We start from the raw sequence: 21,931 nt of genomic DNA, 5'->3' as shown, positions 1-21,931 counted from the left end.
GTACTGTGAAATTATAATACATACATACCAATTGATTTTTAATACATATTTATTTAGTTTTAAAATATAATTAGCATTTTTTTTCAAAATATTTATACAGGGCGTAGTCAGATATTCATATTCATTGCAAGTCTTCACATGCACAAGATTATTTATCATAATAATAATATACACATTTGCAATGTATTTATTGACCTAATAGAACACCTTCACTACAACAACAATGTTCTGTTAAGAGATGCTCAGTTCTTGTATATTTACAATAATACTTTTTTGTACCGTAATGTACAGAAATGAAATCTTTTATCTATATAATCTCAAACATATATCTATAATTATCTACAAAGAAGTAATGGATTGGTAGATGGACTAAATATATTGCAGTCAATATAACATATGCTAACAAAGCGTACAGTCATCATATCCAAACGTAATGAAAACTATCACTAAGTTAGTTAAAATAAATTCAGTCCAGGCATGGGATTTTATCCATGTGTCCTGTGTTCATGTGACAATTTAAACAGCATTAGTATCAAACATGTATAATCATGTCTAATTCAATATCAACTTATTTCATATCAAATTATATATGTACTTGTACATTTACAAATAAATATATATGATGAGTTTACAGGATGAAATGGTTAAACAGCTGCAGCGGAGATAGCCTGCCACAAAACCCTATAGCAATTGAGGAATCCATATTTCCCACGAAAATCACAATAATTCGACATTTGACCTCCAGACAAATGTTATAGCACTCATCCTTTAATATATTCCGGAGCAGTTTGGTTCGAATCCATTGAAACTTCTCAAATATACCTAAGTTCGATGGGTTGCCATTTGAAGATTATTACGCGGGATCAGTAGAAAACCATGTCAAAGTTTGATGGCCATTGGATAAAACCTGTAGCAGGAGATGCATTTTGTGCAAGACATGCTGGTTTCGCGAAAAATGCACAATTTGACCCCTGATCTCGTCAGGACTATAGCTGGAGTACTATGTGAAAGATATGCACCAGGAAGAGTTTTTCTTATATGGGTGGCCAATTGGCAACAGTGGTTCTAATATATATAGCAACCAAAAATGCCAGGTGCACAACTAGATAACCGGTCTGACATACCCTGCAAGTCTGGTCAAGATTGAGCAGCAATGTGGGAGATATGCCCTGGACAAACTCACAGAATAACAAACCAACATTATTGGGAAACTCTCCACTGAGCCATTTAACCAAAACATTTATTTAACAATATATCTAATCTATAGTATTAAGATTCTTACTGTAAAATGAGCATGTTTCATCAACACATTTATATAATAAAACACTAAAACAACCATTAAAAAACATTTTTCTTTGTCATGTAGGGACTAGTCATATTGTTGTTTCATTAACTTTGAATACACAAATGCATTTATGGTAATCATCAATAAAAGGCTAGAAGCACTATAATTATATTATGATTATTATCATATAAAATATTAACAATATAGCCTAAAGTCTAAAATAACTCACATCTAAAAGATGTACTGTATTATCCATAAAATAATCTATATGAATCTAAGATTTAAGTTTTCCTATAAATATAATTTACAAAATTATGCATTCAAGATTCACATATTAGATATATTTTATTGTCTTGTTTGTTTCTTGGCCTGAAATAATGAGATCATTTAGTTTAGGTCCACAGGTATTAGAACATACCATTATTTTAAACATCTCAAAAACAATTCTATTCTGGGAGTTCAGAAAAAAGAATAGATTGTACACAAAATTAAAATTTGAACATGTTATAGGAGTGTTTAAGAAGTTTAACCAATCAAACAGAAAAAAATATTTGGTCCCATTTTCTTATCAACATAATTATTAAAATTAACAATACTGATTGATTTAAAACAAATATAACAAAGTGATATTTTAAACAATTTACAAAAATAACAATAAGTAAGCATGGTGATGATAACATTCAGCAGAATATTTTTTGCAATGAAATGGGATATGTTTGTGGAATGTTTTTTTTCTTATCCGTTTAATAAATTTCTTCCATAAAACTTTTACGAACTTGTACAATATCAATCATACATCAATTTACTTACCATATTTTTAGGCATTCATTTAGACACCTTATGGTGTCCAAACTTACAAGCTTTAGCTAAATGAGATAATGACATTTTTTTTTTTATCGATTTTGAGTTTTCAGCATATTTGTCATAAAAGAAATGACGTTATCTTTATTTCTCCAAAACTAACCACTGACAATAATTTCAGAAGTACACAACATTTGCAGTTTTAGGTTTGTACTGAGTCATGCTTTCTTTGTTTTGGAAATTTTCAACCATATTTTTTATCAAAATTAATTTTATTGGGTAATGTTATACCAACTTTTAAGATAAATGAATATTTTCCATACTAATTTAATGGTCTTTCAATACGAAATTTGAATTCATGATAGATGTATCTCATTTACATTTAGCCAAAAGCTGGTTACAATAATTTCATCATGTACATTTAGCTAAAGCTGGTTACAACTGTTTCACCATGTACATTTAGCCATAACTCGTAACAACTGTTTCACCATGTACATTTAGTTAAAGCTGGTTACAACTGTTTCACCATGTACATTTAGCCAAAACTGGTAACAACTGTTTCACCATGTACATTTAGTTAAAGCTTGTTACAACTGTTTTACCATGTACATTTATAATTGTGTACTAATGATTTCACGAACACTGACTTATTGTGACCCACTGTAGGCTAAATTGAAAAGCTGATCTGAATTAATAAAATTACAAGAAATAAAATCATTACCACCAAATGTGGATATGTGGTTCGAGAGAAAATAGTTATTTTTAATTTCAGGATTAGCCTTGTTTACAAAATTACAGTCTATTTTGCTAACTTTACTAGGAACATGTCTTTTACATTTCAAAAACTGTTAGGCATATCCATTACTTCACTGAACAACCAACAATAATAATTAACGATTTATGTAATGCAATTCATTCATGATTAGGATATATTTCTAATATTATAACATGGCAAATAAAATCAACTGTGGCTTACTCCCCTTAAAATATTAATAATTAATAAAATAAAGCTGAGATTCCACTTTTACATCACCAAACCACCCAACAACAGTCCCTGATTCAATATATCAAAATAAATCCTCAATACCTAAATTCATATTCACATTTTAAACAAACCACCTTTAAAATTAAGAACAAAAACCATGCCCAAAGGAATTAACCGCCCTGTGGTTAAATAGTATATAAAAGAGCAATATATACTATTCAAAAAAAGTAGGGGATATTTGATTTTTAAGTGTTATTAAAGTCACCTAATGAAACTGACGAAGAAACAAATGACAAAATGAAATGAAGTTCACATTCATCGATTTATTCCAAATGATCGTTAGACTAAGTAAGGCACAGACTGACCATTATAAGGGTAAAATGATACCCGGGGTCAAACAGCAAAGTTACCACAGCATCACAACCAAGTCAGTAACGGGTAAATCCTCCTCTGTTTGCCAAACAAGCATTGATCCGACGTGGCATACTCCTAATGAGACGTCTAAGGTCATTTTGGTCCAGATTGTCCCATTCCTGTTGCAACGCAGCAGCAAGTTCTTGGACATTGGCAGGACGTTGTTGACGTTGACGTAACCTCTGTCCAAGCATGTCCCAGACATGCTCGATGGGGGAGAGGTCGGGACTCAGTGCTGGCCAAGGTAATGTGGTGATGTTCTGTTGTTGGAGGTAACGTGTAACGATCCTGGCCCTGTGACATCTTGCGTTGTCATCCTGGAAGATGAAACGGCGGCCATGACGTCGTGCGAACGGCACAACATGGACTGCCATGGATCACGCGAGGACGTCGGGCGCGAAGGTGACCCCTATGCAGTCGATTCCGAATCGTCTGGCCACTCACTCTCACACCAGTGTCTGTTTGAAGACGAGCGCTGATCTGATTTGCTGTGATGACACGATTTCTCAAGGCCAAGGTACGGATAAATCGATCCTGGGCTTGAATTGTCGCCCTTGGTCGACCTGAGCGTGGTCTGTCCTGTACAGATTGTGTATCACGGTATCTGGACCATAGCCTGCTTATGACAGACTGAGAAACATTCATCGTCCGCGCCACAACCACCTGTGTTGTGCCGATCTGTAGCATGCCAAGGGCACGTAACCTTTCATTTTGGGTAAGCCGACGCATATCAAAATTTGTTTTCTGGTCACTAAAACAATTAAACTGATGTTTCCACCCTGGAATTCAATGCCACAATGACTGTAACATTCAAAGTCAGAGTCGTGCAAATCTTGGGTTGGACCCCCATGATGATCCCAAGCATCACCTGCATTCCATGCGGTAGCTATTGGTGCGTTTAGGCGTCACATGTAACTGGAAATGTTTCTTCTGTTAGGTTCTATAGTGACTTTTTTCGTAGTCATTTGCATATTTTAGTATTATGCCCCTAAAATCAAATATCCCCTACTTTTTTTGAATAGTATATATGGATGAAATGGTCCAGATTTAATGTTATTTTGTGAACTAATAAACATTCATCTTGAATCACTTAAGACTAATTATATCAAATAATTTGTTGATTAAAGATACATTAGTTAAGAGTTTTATAAAGAGATAGCCATTCTTGCTATAATAAATCAAAAATAGATGATAAAAAAAGAAAACATTGAAAATTTCAGTCAAATTACTTTGTTCTGAAGGGAATTGTCACTGTTGGAAGTTTGGACTAGAAATAGGCATCAATTGTGTCTGCACCGTCTATGAGAATTGACGATCGTTTGATTGACAGACGATAACTCCACCCACATATTCTCGATTTTCAAGTAACGTGCTCAATGGCTATGGTAGCCTTGCTTGACAGGCCTTTCATTACCAGTTTCCGGTAGTGACATCAGCGACTAACGGTAAACGTTAGCTTGCTCCGCCATTTATTGATTTAATGAGAATTGACGATCGTTTGATTGACAGACGATAACTCCACCCACATATTCTTGATTATCAAGTAACATGCTCAATGGCTATGGTAGCCTCACTTGGCAGACCAGTTTCCGGTAGTGACATCAGCGACTAACAGTAAATGTTAGCTTGCTTCGCCATTTATTGATTTAATTTTAAATGAACGACTGTTTAAATCCAAACTGTATCCAAGACATCCATGGGTCTACAGAGTTGATTTTGAGCTTGTCGTGTAAATAAAGGTCTAATTAATAATTTCTATAACATCTGAAGCCTAAATAAAGACTTGCAATACACAGATTTAGCTCTTGCATAATGTATGTTTAAACCTACTTCTGTCATGTTCTTCTAACACAAAACTATCAAAATAAACACCACTGATAAAATCTGAATCCCTGTTATTCAATATGGACGGTAATATGTCATTAGCAGAACATTTTCGTATAGACATACCATCATTTTACCATAATTTTTCAAGAAGAAACAGTACCATTTTTAACTGTCAAATGAAAAACAGAAAGTGAACAAAAGAAAGTCATCTACTTATAAGGAAAGTAACTCTCATTACGCTAGGAATGCTGCATTCAGAAAACCAAAATGACAGCATTTGTAGAGCAGACAGGTACTTAACAATAACGTCACAGTGACGACAGATAAAAGTTAATAAATTAAGATAACTGACTAGTGATTTACAAAATATATAGGTTTGTATTTTCTTAAAGATACGTTCCTGTGTACAAACTGGGTGATTTGATGATGTATTTGGACTAAAAACATATTCAAACTAATTAATCTATCAATATTTTGCTTTTAATCCTTCGCAAAACACTGTTTATGCGAGGGAATACCTCTGCTATAACAAATCTATTAAAAGTCAGAGGAGAATTCATTGCATTCACAAGATAATGTTGTCCGTAATCACTATCCATTTATCATAAATATCAAAGCCTAATTAAATTCTCGGATTATCCACTGCCCATGTCTTTTTCCATGTTTTTTACGTCTAACTTTTCATAATGTTTATCAACATGTACATCAAGCGCTTAATCTCCGAGTGCAACCTTTGACGTCACGCGAGCAGACATTCATAATCGTCAGGCTGCCGATTTGGGAAACCCTTACGTTTTTGTCCTGTATGCGCTCCATGAGTGTTTTTCAGGGAATCCAGTATTTTTCTAGTAAAATTGGATATTTCTACTTTCCATGTATACCAAAATTGCCATACTTTTATTGGAAATAACCACCCGATAAATACTTTTCTGGGAACGTATCTTTAAATTAAATGTTAATACTATAAAATGAACTCTATGCAAAAAACAATTCCATTTCTAACTAAATAACAGAAATTACATAGTAACTGTACACAGCATAATTTTACACTGTAAGCTAACCACGATTCAATTATATGTTACAACAGACTTGGACACGAAAACTATCTATATATGAATTTGGTTGAAATCAAACAGTGGTTCAGAAGAAGAAGATGAAAATCAAAACTGCTTACGACCGATGGAAGAACCATGGACAAAAGTGACGAAATAATCCCATTGGGCTATCAGGTAGCAGTAAACTTTATCTTTCTATATCAATATTTGTTTTAAGAGTTTTTAAAATTAATAATGTATTTCAGCACATATATCATTCATACGACAGCTTGGTATAATAACAGCCTGTAACCAATCAGTACTACCCTTAGTTCAGCATTATCGCTAGGTACTGCATCAATTGATTGGCTCTGTATGTAAAGAAATTGAATTAACATCTAGGCATCCAAGTACAACTCAAATACAGGAAGTATCTAGATGTATTGGAGATGGTCATCAAGCGTATACAAAGCAGGAATTTAATGGAAGAGATCATCAATTCATTCAGTCAGCCATGGCTGTTTGTCATGATGTCAGGAATTGGAATCAACATCTTTGCATTCATGAAAAGTTGGGAAAAGGAAACAATGAAGAGATCGAATCCTGAAATAAGCAAAAATATATTTCTACATGGTATGTATTGTGTTTGGGCAGCTTGACTATAGTTGTCCATTTTAGAGCATGAAATTTCCTGCACCAAACAGGCTACTGAAGATGAGTATACACCTTGCAATGCACTATGATGGAATGTTTGCCCAGCAGATTTGAGGACAAAGTGCCCTAAAAAAAGTTTTTATAAGATTATTACCATACCTTTTTATGTAAAAATAATTATATTTTCCAATTTTAAAACCTGCTTAGAGTCAGAAGTAAATATACATCAATTTTATAACAGCTTTTTTGGTAGCTGATGTGTAAGAGTTTTTATGCAACAAGTACAAAAATGATGGATTTACCTGGATGGATCATTCTCGTCAGAAAATCCAGAAACATGTACAACATTAGCTTTATTATAACTATAAGTTATCTAAAAACAATAAAAATCATTTTAACACAATTCAAATATCACTGTAAGAGACGGAGTAAATTTGATCTCTTTGATTTAGGTCCAAAATAAAATGATCAATTTCAGTTGATTTTTTATGTTGATTTGTTTTGTGGGAAGATAATATAAAACTTTAAAATGGTTTAACCTCTTTGATTTATTATATCTCAATGCTTAGTGAAAGGTAGGAGAATTTTGCATTTCTATTTTAACCTATGCCATCCTATGGGCTAGAGAGTTGGTTATGGGCTAGCCATGTCAATAAATGTCTAAATAATAATTTATAAAACTTCTGAAGCCAGCAAAACAACTGGCAAAAGAGTTTTTGATAGTCATTTTTAAAATCATTCTGCGGTTGTTTTATTTCATGGTATCATTAAAATATTTTCGTAGAATTTGCCAGTAATCAATATATATATATAAGTAAGTGCAGGAGGCCTGCACTACACGTAAAACAAAAATGTTAGACCTGATGATAAATTTATCAAACTCACCTGATTTCTCATATCCTTATTTTTAACAATTTTTAGTGATTCCAAGTGTGAATGAAATTCTGTAACAATGGTTAGCTCCTTCTTCAATAAATGACCTACAAGAATAGTTTACATTCCAGTAATTCTCTTTTACATCTATAAAATAATTTATGAATTTATAATCTGTATAACTGAAGCAACAGACGTATCAAATACAGCCACTTGAAGTTTTCAGAAATGACAACAGTCAAAAAATGACTATTTTTGAAGGTACAAGAAGGTTGAATTGCATATAGTGAGTTCACAAGCCAATTTTGACAATCACCCTGTGTATAAAGGACAAATCCAAATTGGATGAAAACTGATCACAAAAGCAAGTATTTGTATCTAAGAAAATGTAAATAAAGAATGTCAAAAGACAAACAGGTTGATCACATTGAAGTTTTATGAACAGGGCAACTCACATCTTAACAACAAGAGCCATAAATCTAACAACCCAAAACATGGATATGCTATGCATTCATAATTGAATATGTTTATTGATTAACAGTTAACATCCAGTTTTTTTAAAAATATACATGTGTATTGATAAAACAAAGTTTGTTAACAATATGCATGTTTATATATAGATAAAATACACAGTTTGTTAACAATATGCCTGTGTATATTGAATGTGTTTTAGATAAAACAGTTTGTTAACAATATGCCTGTGTATTGAATGTGTTTATAAATAAAACACACAGTTTGTTAACAATAAGCAGGTGTATTGAATGTGTTTGTTGATAAAATGCACGCACAGTTTGTTAACAATATGCATCAAGATATATATAGTTACTTACTAATTATATATCCTATTGTACAATCATCTGGTAGACGAATAGTTTCACCTACAGTCATAAATCTACCACCACTACAAAATAATTAATATAACAATTCAAAGTATGAACAATGATTCAATTCTGTTCAGTATTTACAAAGATATGAAGAACTGAAAATTTCACAATTTTCTGAAGCCTCTGCAGAAGATATAAACAAGCCACTGTCAATTAAAAACGTTGGGTAACACTTTTGATGGGCATCTTATTAATTGAGACTGAATCCAAGGCAGGAGATTATCTGTAATCAATTTGAGTGAGTAAATTTTGTTATGGATAAATTAGATATTGTCCCCAAAAAGCATTATCGGCAACTTTTTAATTAAAGAATTAGAATTGCAGCAGGTAATTCCTTGCCACTTATCATGATCATAAATATAACAATTTAATCATTAATGCCTTATAAAACATCACACAAAAGGAAAGATACCAAAGGTTGATATATTTTGAAATTAATGCTTCCCAGAGACTGCCTCAAGTCACAGAACTAGTATACTAAACAGTCCTTTAAAGGCTCAATACCACTCTTGTTGTAACTGAATAATATGTCCCAATCTTTATTCTGGTCAACAAATTGCACTATTTTACAATACTCCATGCCAATTAATTGATGATACAAATTTCATCTTAACACACCTAATTTAAAAAAATTGGAAAAATTGAAATAAATGATTTGAAAAGCCTGACGTAAAGCTTTTCAAATGTGACTTGGATTTAAAAATATTTTTGAACCCTCTGGACAAGTAAAATAGGATTTAATGGATAATTTACACAACAGGTAAGACACTAACACATCTAGTACTTAGAATAAGGCTATTTTTTTATTTTCTGGAGCTGTCAAGCCAGCAAGAGTGTTATTGTCCCTTTAACAGGTCGTCATTTGAGGTGTTATAGGGAGCTGTAGGTTTAGATGGCTCAAGTACTAAAGGTTTAATACCTTGCATGTGGCATCATTTTTAATGCTAAACTTCTACTGATACAAAATCCAGCACCACCCGTTGCAAACCAGAAAGCTATCTTTTGCTGTAATAAAAATACACAATTCACATGCTAATCAAATCCTTGTCTACAGTTCATCATTTTAAACGCATATAATGTCAACTAAGAACGTATAAATTTGTCTGCCTGTGTCAAATATAAAATCTTTTGTTAACACTGGCATATGATTATTTACACCAGCCAGCCAAGGAGATCACTATAGTCATTATCTTCTATTATTACAAGCCATTACAATGCTCAATCTTGGCTAGCACATATACATGTAGATGGCACCATATTTGGAAAAAGACAATATGGGAGATTTAATAAGTGAGCGACCAATAATTTATGTCCAATAAACAGACAGCTTTATGGATAACATTCACTAGGTTTATTAACTGCAACATTTCAATGGGGATACTCTCACCGTATAAACCTGGTGAATGTTATCCATAAAGCTGTCTGTTTGTTAATATGCAGTCACTAAATGCCTTTCAAAGATAATTTATGTCCAGTTCCATCCAACAAATGTGAATTTAAACGAATCACAGGGAGCAAGTTGCAATCATACAAGGAATAGAATTGGTCATTCATTATTTGGAAAATTTAAAAATAAATGACAACCGTGAAATACAGATATCAACATTCTATAATTAGTACTTTTAGGTACTTTTATTTTTTTTGTGTTCAAAAATCTCTTTTTCTTCATTAAAGCGAGAATTTCATATTTTCTAAGAAAGTCAAAACATAATTATTTCTATGTCTTTTGCTCGATAGGTTGTCAACTCACTATTATACGATCATAGGTGTCATTCTCACACTTAAAACTCATTTACACAGGAAATAACAACACAATTACCCCCCTTGTTTTCCTATTGAAAACAATGGTCAGCCATTTCCTCAACGTTGGAATTTGAAGTTGAAAATGATATTTTTGCCAATTTCTCAGCTGGCAATAGTGACTTATAGGATTAATAGGATTATTCTTTAACAAGGTAGGACTGTTTATGGATGCCATCTATTTTAAGGCTTTAATTTAATAAATTTTAAAAATATAACTTAAAAATTTGAAATTTCCGCTTTAAGTCATTCTCATTCGGATGGGATCAGAAACAGAGATGCACTCTTGCACACTTGTAAAGAAACCATGACAGTTGAAATTTGATGCTGCTGTCTGGGAAAAATTCTCATTCCTTGCATTGTTCATGCAATCAATACAAAACATCAACCATACTTTAGTCTCAAAATGACTGAAGTATTGTGTTGACTAAATGTTAAACCTTATTTTATTCCATTATTAAGTCATTCATGCATGTAGAGTGACAATGTATAATTACCCCTTTGTGTTTTCTATCCATAATCTCTATAGGTCTAGCTAAACTAGGTTTACCGAGATACCAATCTTGGGTATGATTATATTTCTTTACTAATTTTACTAGTTGTGGTATATTTACATATGTATCATCATCAACATGACAAAACCATCTACAAAAGAAAATAAATTTGAAAAAACCTTCAAGTTCAACTTATAATACAAATCATAAAATCAAACATTTACCATTATACTGTATCATACAAGTTTAAAGATGAATTGTGTAAGACAAGAGCTAAATCTTCCGAATGCGGGTCTTATTTCTAGCTTCAAATGTAAGTTATTTGTTTATTTCTAGCAATGTCTGTTTAGTTTGTCACATGAATTAGAACACTTTGGTCATTTAACAATTAAATAGATAGTAAAGACCTTAGTATCATAGCAATGGTACTGAACAATCAAAACTATCTTGTCAAAACTGCAGACACTCGTACATTTGACTGAATCTGACTGAAACTTTCAATATATTCATTTCTCCTTATCTTTTTTTTCGACTATTATATGGCCAGTTCTTTATCTAAACAATACATAATGCATCTAACACTAAATATTTTATTGTTACACAACATATGTCACCAATATTTTACTGTAAGTAACATATTTGATTATTTTTATCAATAAATTAATATTCTATTATCAGCTCTAGTGTAGCTACATGTAAGCTATAGGATTATTTTTGATGAAATCAATAACTATTTTACTCCATAGTAAAGCGAATGTCAGACCTTCATGTGAACAACTTCCCGAAGAGTTAAAAAAAGCTCTACTGAAATTGGAAAAGGGTATATCGCTCTCCTGAGACAGTTCTCCTGAATCTCTTGAGGAGAGCTTTTTTGGCATTTGTGATAAGAACAGGGATTTTAATCCATTTTGAAACCAATCGGCCAGAGCTGGGTCAAATGAGGTCGCAGTAGAAAATAGGGTACCAGTAATTAGAAGCTCCCCTTAACTTTTAATATAACCAGACTTAAACAAAAATAATTTTTGGTAATTTGTTATGGAGAATGTCGTATTCTGAATAGGCTATTATATGACTTGAAGTTCAAGTCAGTAATATTCCTGAATAAATTACTGTCTTCATTTATTCGATGGATAAACGGATATCATCACTCGAACGAAATTAGGATTTTTCTACTATGGCCAGTATCAGAAAATACAGTTGCCAAAATAAGCTGATACGACACCATGGCATTTTTTCATATTTAAAACGCAAATTATTGTTTTTGTCTATCACGTAACTTACAAAGTTTTTATTCATTCGTGGATGATAGACAAGCGGCACAATGATCATGTGACAACCATAATTAAAATTGCTTTATACAAAATAAAATTCCATACGACTATGCCATAACCTTAACTAATAAGGACAATATTTTTCAAAATAACTCCCTGTCAGCATGTGTATAAAATAAAAAAAAGAATAAAACTAAAATGCTATTTAAAACTAAATCTAGCAATGCTGATTGACCTAATTCCAACTGATGCATGCCACGTGTTATCAGGAATCGGAAAGCATATTGGAGATCCTGACAGAAAAATATATTACTAATGTCTGTTTCCCGGGATATCTGGTGTTCTATTAGGCATTATTCAAAGACTATTTAAATTTAACTAACAACGGGTCAGTGAAACGATAAAATGTATTATCCAATTATTAATTAAATATCTACCTGGAATTTGTACAGATCGAGGGGCGAAGACGGCGCAAATCCAGAGATTCACAATCCATGTCGAGCGACATGTATTCATTCGCCACGCGGCTTATTTTTACAAAGGAAACGTGCTGGACCTGTTATGAATCAACAGCAAGCTTGTTTTGTTTACCAAATTATCAAAATTACTGTTGAATGTGCTAATTACTTGGATTATGAACCAGATGACTGTTAGTAGCCGACAAGCAATTTGATTGTCGATATTGACAGTATTTTTCGTAACCGGTATATTTTTCTTGATTATTTTCTTTGAGGGGAGTCAATTTAGATATTGAGGCGAGCGCTAAAAAGTGCACCACGACTGGCATCCAGACGCATTCTGGAGAGCAAGAGCGATCGCGCTACTTTTACGTGAAGGCCTGGAATGTGCACCAATAATTTAAGCTGAATTACTGTATTTTAATGTAAACAATCAACAGGGCTGGTTCTACATGTACTATTATACAGGTACTGTTGCAATAAAATTATACACCAAGTTTTATTATTGTGGTCCAAAGCAATGATAAATTAATTTACTTATCAAACTCTGTTAAGACTGTACAGTAATCTAATGAACAACTTCACCAAATTTGAACATTTTATCTCAATTAGAAGCAGAGTTATTGTCCAAAAAGCAGGTGACAACACTACTGTATAATCTATTTGATCAGTCCCCAAAAATAAAATTCTTTGTTTGGGATAAAAACAAATGTAACAATTAATTTAAAAATGCTGGTATATGATATGATTATATATAATATTTAGAGATGTAGATTACAAATCGCCACATATACAAATTGATTAGTTCATGTTAAAAGTTCACCAATACATCCTGAACGGAAAATGATGTTTGAAAACTATTTCCTGATTGACCAAATGTCTATCTCATAAAGTCCATTTTACATAAAGATAATATTGTGGTAACATAAGGTTAAATTTATGATTGAACTTGATGGCAATAAAATGCAATGACATATACAGGTTCCAAAAATAAGTGCTAGAACATTGATAGGAATTAGAATAAGATAACTTAGTTACCATAAAAACAAGAACATCGCTAACGCTGCAATATACGTCCACATTCCAGCTTTGATTGATATGGTACTTTTTAAAATGAAGAGAATGAAATATGAAATGGCTGTAATATGACAAGAGGCAAAGAAGACTAGGCGTTGGGTTTGTTTTGCCAAATTTACAGATAAAATATTAACAAAAAAGTGGGTGTGAGACTGCCCCAGGAGGTCTGGGCATGCACCAAAATAAATAGTTGCTGTCTTTTCGATATGAGGATTAAATATGCAAAGTTCCAAGATGATCCAGTCAGAATTGCAGTCTGTAGACGATAAATTCAATAATTGGGATATGTAACAATATAAATAGGAGAGAGAGAAAAATGAGGTTTAACGTCCACTCGACACAAACTAGGTCATTTCGGGACCAACACATGGTTCAACTTTATTTCAATAATTCGCTTGCGCTTAGGGGTCTTTTGCAGTTGGAGGAAACTGGAGGACCCGGAGAAAACCCACGAGGTAGGGTAGGCGACCCTACTCCTTGTCACGTACAACCAGGGAATCGAAACCCCGCCAGTTGACTCAATGACAGACCGTATGATACAGCGTGCGCGTGCTAACCATCGGCCATTCAACCCCCCCCCCCCAATATACATAGGTACCACCCTGTTATTGTCATGACAACATCATATAGTTGCTGTCCTTAGGGTATAAGGAATAAGTATACCAAGTTCCAAGATAATCCATTCAGAATTGTGGCCTATGGACGCTAAAGGCAAAAATAGGGCGTGGCTCTGCCCCGGGGGGTCAGGGCATTCACCAAAATCAATAGTTGACGCCCTTATGCCAAGTACCAAGTTGATCCATTCAGAATTGCGGCCTGTAAACGATAAACATAAAAGTTGGCCGTGGCTCTGCCCTTGGGGGTCGGGACATGCAGTTGTCGTCCTTAGGCTATGAGGAATACATATCCCAAGTTCAAAGACAATCCATTAAGAATCGTGGCCTGTAGGCAACACACAGAGACACAAAGGAGAAATGGGTGTGGCTCTGCCCCTGGGGATCAGACATGCACCAAAAACAATAGGGATCATCCTTAGGGTATAAGGAATAAGTGTGTAGGGTACCCGGTATAAGGAATAAGTTTCAAGATGATCACTCAAGAATTGTGGCCTGTAAGCGACAGGCACACAAAAAGAAAATAGGCGTGGCTCTGCCCCTGGGGGTTCGGTATGCACCCCAAACGATAGGGATGTTCCTTATGGTACAAAAAATAAGTATGCAAAGTTTCAAGATGATATGTTAAGAGATGCAGGCTGTAGACGACAAACAAATACAAAAAATGGGTGTGGTTCTGCCCCTGGGGGTCGAGCATGCACCAAAAACAATAGGGAACACATTCTTGGGGTATAAGGAATAATTATGTAAAGTTTTAAGATGATCACTTAAGAATTGTAGCTTGTACGTGACACACAGACACACACACAGGGGCGACCGCAATATACGTCCACATTCATAATGTGGAAGTATAAAAATGAATATAAACTTCTAGGGAGAAATGAAATCTGGCCAAAACGTTTTTGAATTTGAAATCATTTCATATGTTTTGACAGAACAGTGAAATTTTCAAAATGTTTTAATTAACAGATTACAAATCTGCCAATTAATTCATTGCCGAGATGCAGATGTTTATGGTAAAGTTTCAATTTAAGAGTTGGACATATTTTTTGGTAGGTTCAAAAGAATTCAATGAACATTTGTGCAAAATATGTTTCTACAAAGTAAATCAGTGCTGGAATTTACAAAAGTACATATAGTGAAAAATGACAAATATGATTTTTTAAAATCCACAATCGGCACATCAAATTATAAACCAGAACTTTCCTTTGTGAATTCAGCTTCATTATGTGTCTGTCGGTGAAGATTTACAGAAGGATTTGTTTATTTGGTTTAGTGATATAAACAATATTGACCATATTAGTTTTAGACAGTACTAAAAGCTACTAAATCTAGCTGGCAAGAAGTTAAAACAACATTTCACTTTTATATTGATAATGGCATGGATATTCTTTGTGTCCACACGACAAAAACTGGGTCATTTTAGGACTAACATATATGGTTCAATTTTATTTCAATAATTCACTTGCACATAGGGGGTCTTTAGCAGTGGGAACAAATTGAAGGACCCAGAGAAAAACCCACTCCTTGTCATGCCACTTGACTCAATGACGGACCTCATGTCATGATGCAACGCTTGTTAACCATTCGGCCACATCCCCACTAACCATTTGAATCAATAACATAAAAGATATTAAACAAATGTTGGTATTCTACAAGAAATTATAGTGATTTTTATTGTCTCCTGAGATTTCCAATCTCAAATAACATCTTGTCACAAGTACACTAGCTGTAGCAACACGTAACAGCTTTATCAATAAAAATATATATATATAAATGCTAGGCCAAATTATTCTCTAAAGCATAGGCTACAATCAAACTAGGACAAAATAATTCAAACACAATAAATCAAACATTTATATTAAAAGAACTAAGAAAGCATTACCTTTTCTTACTCTCAAGAAATGAATCATATTCTATGGCCATTTTACAACACAGTGCTTGCCTGGAAATAACAAATATTCAAATAAAATTATTTATTTTATCTGTTAATATGTATATATATAATGGATAATTGAGACTTTGTTTTTATCATACCGACTTCAGTAATGATGACAGAGGCTAGCCTAAAATTCAAAAGGTAATTATTATCTCGGTTCAGAGTGCAGCAATTTGACTGAATTTTTCAGCATATTCTATTTTTTAACTATTATAGAGAGAACTGTCAACTCTTTATCTAATCTTCCATAATGCCCCTTTCAGTAATGACATACTATAATTTGGATTATACATGTACTTATAGTGGGGAACATTGCATGAAAGAATTTAAGTACACAAAAATGCAAATAAAGTAAAACACCGATTTTGGTCATGTCAACACGAAAACTACAAAAAAACATTAACTGGTTATATTGAGAGTATAGCATTAAATTTGATATTATGATTTTGGCAACCTCCAATAATTCAGCTTTTGACCACAGAAATAAGATATTAATTATTTCAATATACATATTAACATTTGATACAGTGCTGGATTGCCAAATATTTGCCCTTATTTTGTTTAAATTCTCTGCATTTCTCTCTATGTCCAGTAATATCAACATATTCGTGCATATTATGTTTTGAATATGGTGAATGACAGACACTGTAATTTTAAGATCAACCAACTCAAAACTTTATTTGACCTATACCAAGAGGATTAGCTTCTTTAAAGTCAGAGTAAACCAATATGTGTTCAAATAATACTATTTTTGTCATAAAGCTACTCTAAAATTTGAGCAATTCAAAACTTTTTGTCACAATCACATGTAAGGTTATTAAGAATTGTTTTTGATGTTTCAAGTTGACGTTAAATGTCAAGTGGTAATACTGTTATGAACCTATTGAAATTTAAGTAGCTAACTTGTGTCTGATGCTAGATGTAACAAGATAAAACCACCAGTCAGTTGGTTGAACAGTCACAGTTTATTCCATTACACACAGACACCATTGTTTAGAACATTACTGTATTTGCATGTATTTGGGACATGAAGTGGTACATACTTCAAACTTTATTAGTCGTCCAATACAACATACTTTATAATGTCACTAATATTAAAATTGAGTACCAGTAATTGTATTCAATATAAGTTTAGTGTTTCATTTAGTATAATCTAACTCAAAATTTTCCATAAAATTCTATATCAAAAATACAAATTAAAATTCAATATTAGCCCATTTCAATCAATAATGATGTTGTTATCTTGCTGTGAAAATATGGGATCCTAATAAACTACCATCATTGAATTTGTGGACTGTTTACGTATTTCACCAAATATAATTGACTAGAAATTAGAATAAAAATTTAAAAAATTGAAAATAAATCACTATAATCCGTATTTCATTAATATGTGCTTTAGTTAGACCCATTTTCATCTATTTTAAGGTTCCAAAGAATAGAGCCATACACCTGTTAAGAAAACATTAGAATTTTAATGGTAGGAATCTCAAGCAGGATATAGACCACAATAAATTACACAGTAAGTATTTACATACACGTTTATGTTATTGTGCTTCTTTAATCTACATGTACTATAGCAAGCAAATATAATTACCAATAATGCACCATAATTACTGTGTCTTTTCTGCATATTCATGCATACGTGTTGTGTCAAAAGGTTCTAGCCAGTAAGTTCTAGCCCATAAAGGGGGGCTTATGTCGACCTTGCAACTGAAAGTAACTGGCGTTTCGGCAACTGGGAGCAACTGAGAGCAACTGAATGCAACTGAATAAAGTCGACCTGAGCGCCTCTTACAAATCAAAGCAATTAGTTGCAGTCAGTTGCACATGTTCAACTTTCTGCAACTGGCTGCAACTAGTTGCAGTCGACATGAGTGTTCTTGCAATTGGAGTCAACTCGTTTCCATGGAAATAACATTATGTGACAAGAGACACGTGTCATGAGACTTTATAAATAAGCAAATGGAAGCAAACGAAGACACCCACTTTTCGACAATAATATACTAATAGAATTATAGCAAGACCGACCATGCCTTTGGGTTGCTTCTTCTAAGTAATTCGCCATTTTGTTGATCACGTGAAGAATAAATTATCAGTCACGTGTTCAGTGGGATCGCTATCAGTTCCGAGTCGACATAAGCGCTCCGAATTCAGTTGCTCCCAGTTGTCCTCAGTTGCTGATATGATCGACATAAGCACTCTTGCAACCGACTGCAACTATTTGCTTTGGGTTGCAAAGTCGACATAAGCCCCGCTTAAAGTCAATAGACTCAATACCTGTTACATCTGAAAATAAAGCTGATTTGCAGAATACTGGTACTTATTTCTAATGTAATTAACAATAGACTAAATAATGGATTTAATTTAATTCATTTAATTATCTTTGAAATAATCATAAGAATTTAATAACTGAGTATACCTGACCACAGCAAATGATCTTACTATCAGTAAGAAGGTGTGCTAACAGCTCAAATTTTTTATGTGGCAGTGTTAAAAGGTCTATAACTATGACATTTTGGAGGAGTTTGATAAAACAGAAGTAGGGCCTAATCAAAAAAGATCAAAGATAGCATGTCATAAAATAATCTTGCATTTCCCTGGTCAAGATGATGTATGCACTGCAGTATATGTGTATGTAGGTCTAGCTTGACTGCATTCAGCAGTAATTTATTTAACACAGATACATTAGTTTTATGTAGGCCTGTATCAATATATTGCAATGATTTTTGTCTAAAAAGTACATGATATACATGCACATGTAAGTATACAATATTTTACGACTAATGCTTCTGCAGATGACAAAAAACAGTCCCACCGATAAAATAATTACTATACAGTATTAAATAAAATCAATTCCATGTTATGAAACATGCCTTGTTCTTTTCTGACTATTTTTCAGCCTCGAAAATGCCCAGTACTTTATGAAATATTATGTATATATATATTGCAATACACGACATAGAATTCAACCTTTAAATTGAATCAGTGATGTAGGGCCTACCTGCAACTGTATAACTATCGACTTTAGTCATTTTTTTTCACACAAAAAAATATTCATTTAGTAGACTAAAAAGTCACACTAGGCCGCAAACCTTTCAAAGTGACAAATTGCAAACACACAAGTCGATATTTGCAAAACTTACTGACTCACAATGTGTCCTCCAAAATTTTTTTTAAAATTTTACACCCACGAATTCAAACCTGACTAATTATTCACAAAACTTACCGTGAATGTGTTGGTAAACAATTTGTGTTGACGATGTGTACACCTAAAAATAAATAAACAGTTACAATAACATTTACATCTGAAATTCTACAACAACTCATTAAAATATCAATCAAATGACTATAAGCTTACTATTTGTGACATTAGAACACTTAATCTCAAGCCTGTTTCATATGCTTCAATTATGATTATGAATCAGTTTTCTTTTTCTTTTAATTCTGTGTTATTTTATTTACATTATTTTGTGTTTTTATTTACATTTAAAAAATAATGAAGTGACTTTTCATAGTACCTTTATCATGACTAATTTCTGGATCATCCGCATCTGTAAATATATGAGTCTGAAACCAGGCAAAAAGGTTATTAGAGTTTCAAGATATACATACACATTTATAGTTTATAGGTGTAATTTGTTTTTAAAAAAAAACCTTAAAATCAAGAAATGAATTAAATGCAAATTTCTGTCTTAATTTTAATTGGATTGTATTAAAAAAAGGATTATCAAATAAAATTTCAAATATATGCTTGCAATGTAACCCAATTCACATTTCTTGGTATTATAAGACAAATATTTTTTTCAGTATCAATAGACTTTTCTTTTCATAGGAATTTTCTATTTTATAAATATAAAATAGTTTTATGTCTTTAGAAGATATTAAAGTAATGAAATAGAGAACAAAATGAAATTGTTTCTAGCTGCATCTCTACCATTTATTAAACTGTTTTAAGTATTCTATGTTATTCGATCTAAGTAGGCAAAATTATAAATAAGCTTACTCTTCTGGACACCTGTTACCACTGTTTGTCGTGTATTTTGTACACGGTGAACAGACCATATGCTGATTACACTATTTTGCCTTATTACACTATTTTGCCTATACCGTTTTTTTAGGACTTCGAATTTTGTCTAATGGTTAGGATTGTTCGTACTTGGTTTTATTTTATTTAATAGCAGGGACACTGTTACATCCAACTGTCAAAACTATTATTGATTAGTTATTGAGGTTTACTTTTTTTCCATTACGTTTAAAGGAGCTAAATTGCTAACATTTGGGACCTAGAAATTCACAAAAGTGGGTCGCAACACATATAATACTGTAATATGAATGTATATAAACTGATTTACATTTAATAGTTTTCGTTTTTACTCCAATTTCAAATCAGTTATGTTCGGCGAAATAAGTCAGCAATCTCAATCGAGTGCAAATTTCTAGCGTCTAGTTATTCTAGTCTACATAACTCCATTTGATTTGGTGCAATGTGTCTAGCCTCGTCCCTCGAGTCTCTCAATACAACTGGGGCTGAAGCGCATTATGGTACACGATTCGTGTACCAATGTTAAAAAAATTATTTTATCTTAAATATCGGATATCAGAAGCTCATCTTTTCCCGGTAAGTTTACATCATCAATGTTGATTTAAATTGGCCAATAATTCGTGTTTTCGATGTCGAAGATTTTGGAGGATTTTGAGTTACAGACTTAGGTCCTTTAATTTTAATTTAAAAAAAAAAAAATAATTTTCAGGTCTTAAAAAAAAACATACAATATTTATCTCTTTAAATGCAGAAATCAATAATACAGGATCATTTTATTTCTTTGAAGGCATATTTATTGTGGCAAGTGAAAAAATAGAAATAAATTTAGGCCAAGCTCTTATTCTTAATTAAAGATTTATATTTATTTTTTTGACATATGTATATTTTAAATATACCTGATCCCGTGCAAGAAGAATCCAAGTGTCTAAAAGAATACGCAGTCTACTCTTATGATTTTTTTGAGTAGTTTTCACACTAATAAATATATCTGACAATTCCGTTTTCCTATTTTTATCACCACTGCTGACACTTTTTTTTTGGTCCAGCCCATTAATCCTAGAAGTAGTCTGCACATTGTTTGAAGATTCAACAGTGGTCAAATTATGCTTTTCCTTCGCTGACATCATTCTCCGTAATTCTGAGTCTCTGTTCCGTCCTAAATTGTTTTTTTTGTCCTTTTGTCTGATATCAACAGGTTCTCCCAAAGCAGTGTCAACATGCACCTCTGAGCGGCCATTGTTGACCCTCTCCTCGGTGTCCCCCCTTTCGCTCCGCCGATCCTCAAGTTTCTGTGATACTTCATATGATATCAAAAAGTTGGTAAATATCACAACTATTACAATAGCGGTAAACTTCGCCGCTCTTCGAAGAGAAACGCGCATAACTTGCGACGTCCTCGTAGGTTTATCATCGGAGCAACATTCCGTCAGTCAAACTTTGTGAGAAAGTTTTAACTATCGCGTTGTTTGATAGACTCAA

General features: G+C 32.9%; 2 protein-coding genes across 2 annotated transcripts in view; one reads left to right on the top strand and one right to left on the bottom strand.

Moving 5' to 3' along the window:
• Positions 1–31: 31 nt before the first annotated feature.
• Positions 32–21,918, bottom strand: LOC126809664 (beta-1,3-N-acetylglucosaminyltransferase radical fringe). The gene is made up of 10 exons (XM_050534333.1): positions 21,349–21,918; positions 19,929–19,977; positions 19,637–19,679; positions 16,357–16,416; positions 11,055–11,202; positions 9,677–9,762; positions 8,704–8,774; positions 7,886–7,980; positions 7,303–7,373; positions 32–6,949 (listed from the first exon to the last, which is right to left on the bottom strand). The coding sequence occupies exons 1-10, from the start codon at positions 21,832–21,834 to the stop codon at positions 6,880–6,882; spliced, it is 1,179 nt and encodes a 392-aa protein (XP_050390290.1). The 5' UTR covers positions 21,835–21,918; the 3' UTR covers positions 32–6,879.
• Positions 17,836–21,931, top strand: part of LOC126809665 (syntaxin-8) — a 31,055-nt gene continuing 26,959 nt past the window's right edge. The window contains exon 1 of the mRNA XM_056098583.1: positions 17,836–17,929. The gene's annotated coding sequence lies outside the window, so the exon portion shown is untranslated. The remainder of the gene's footprint in view (positions 17,930–21,931) is intronic.

This window comes from Patella vulgata, chromosome 2 (assembly GCF_932274485.2).
Source record: "Patella vulgata chromosome 2, xgPatVulg1.2, whole genome shotgun sequence".
NCBI lineage: Eukaryota > Metazoa > Mollusca > Gastropoda > Patellidae > Patella > Patella vulgata.
The sequence above is the reverse complement of the archived record's forward strand: the minus strand, read 5'-3'. Positions and strand labels throughout refer to the sequence as shown.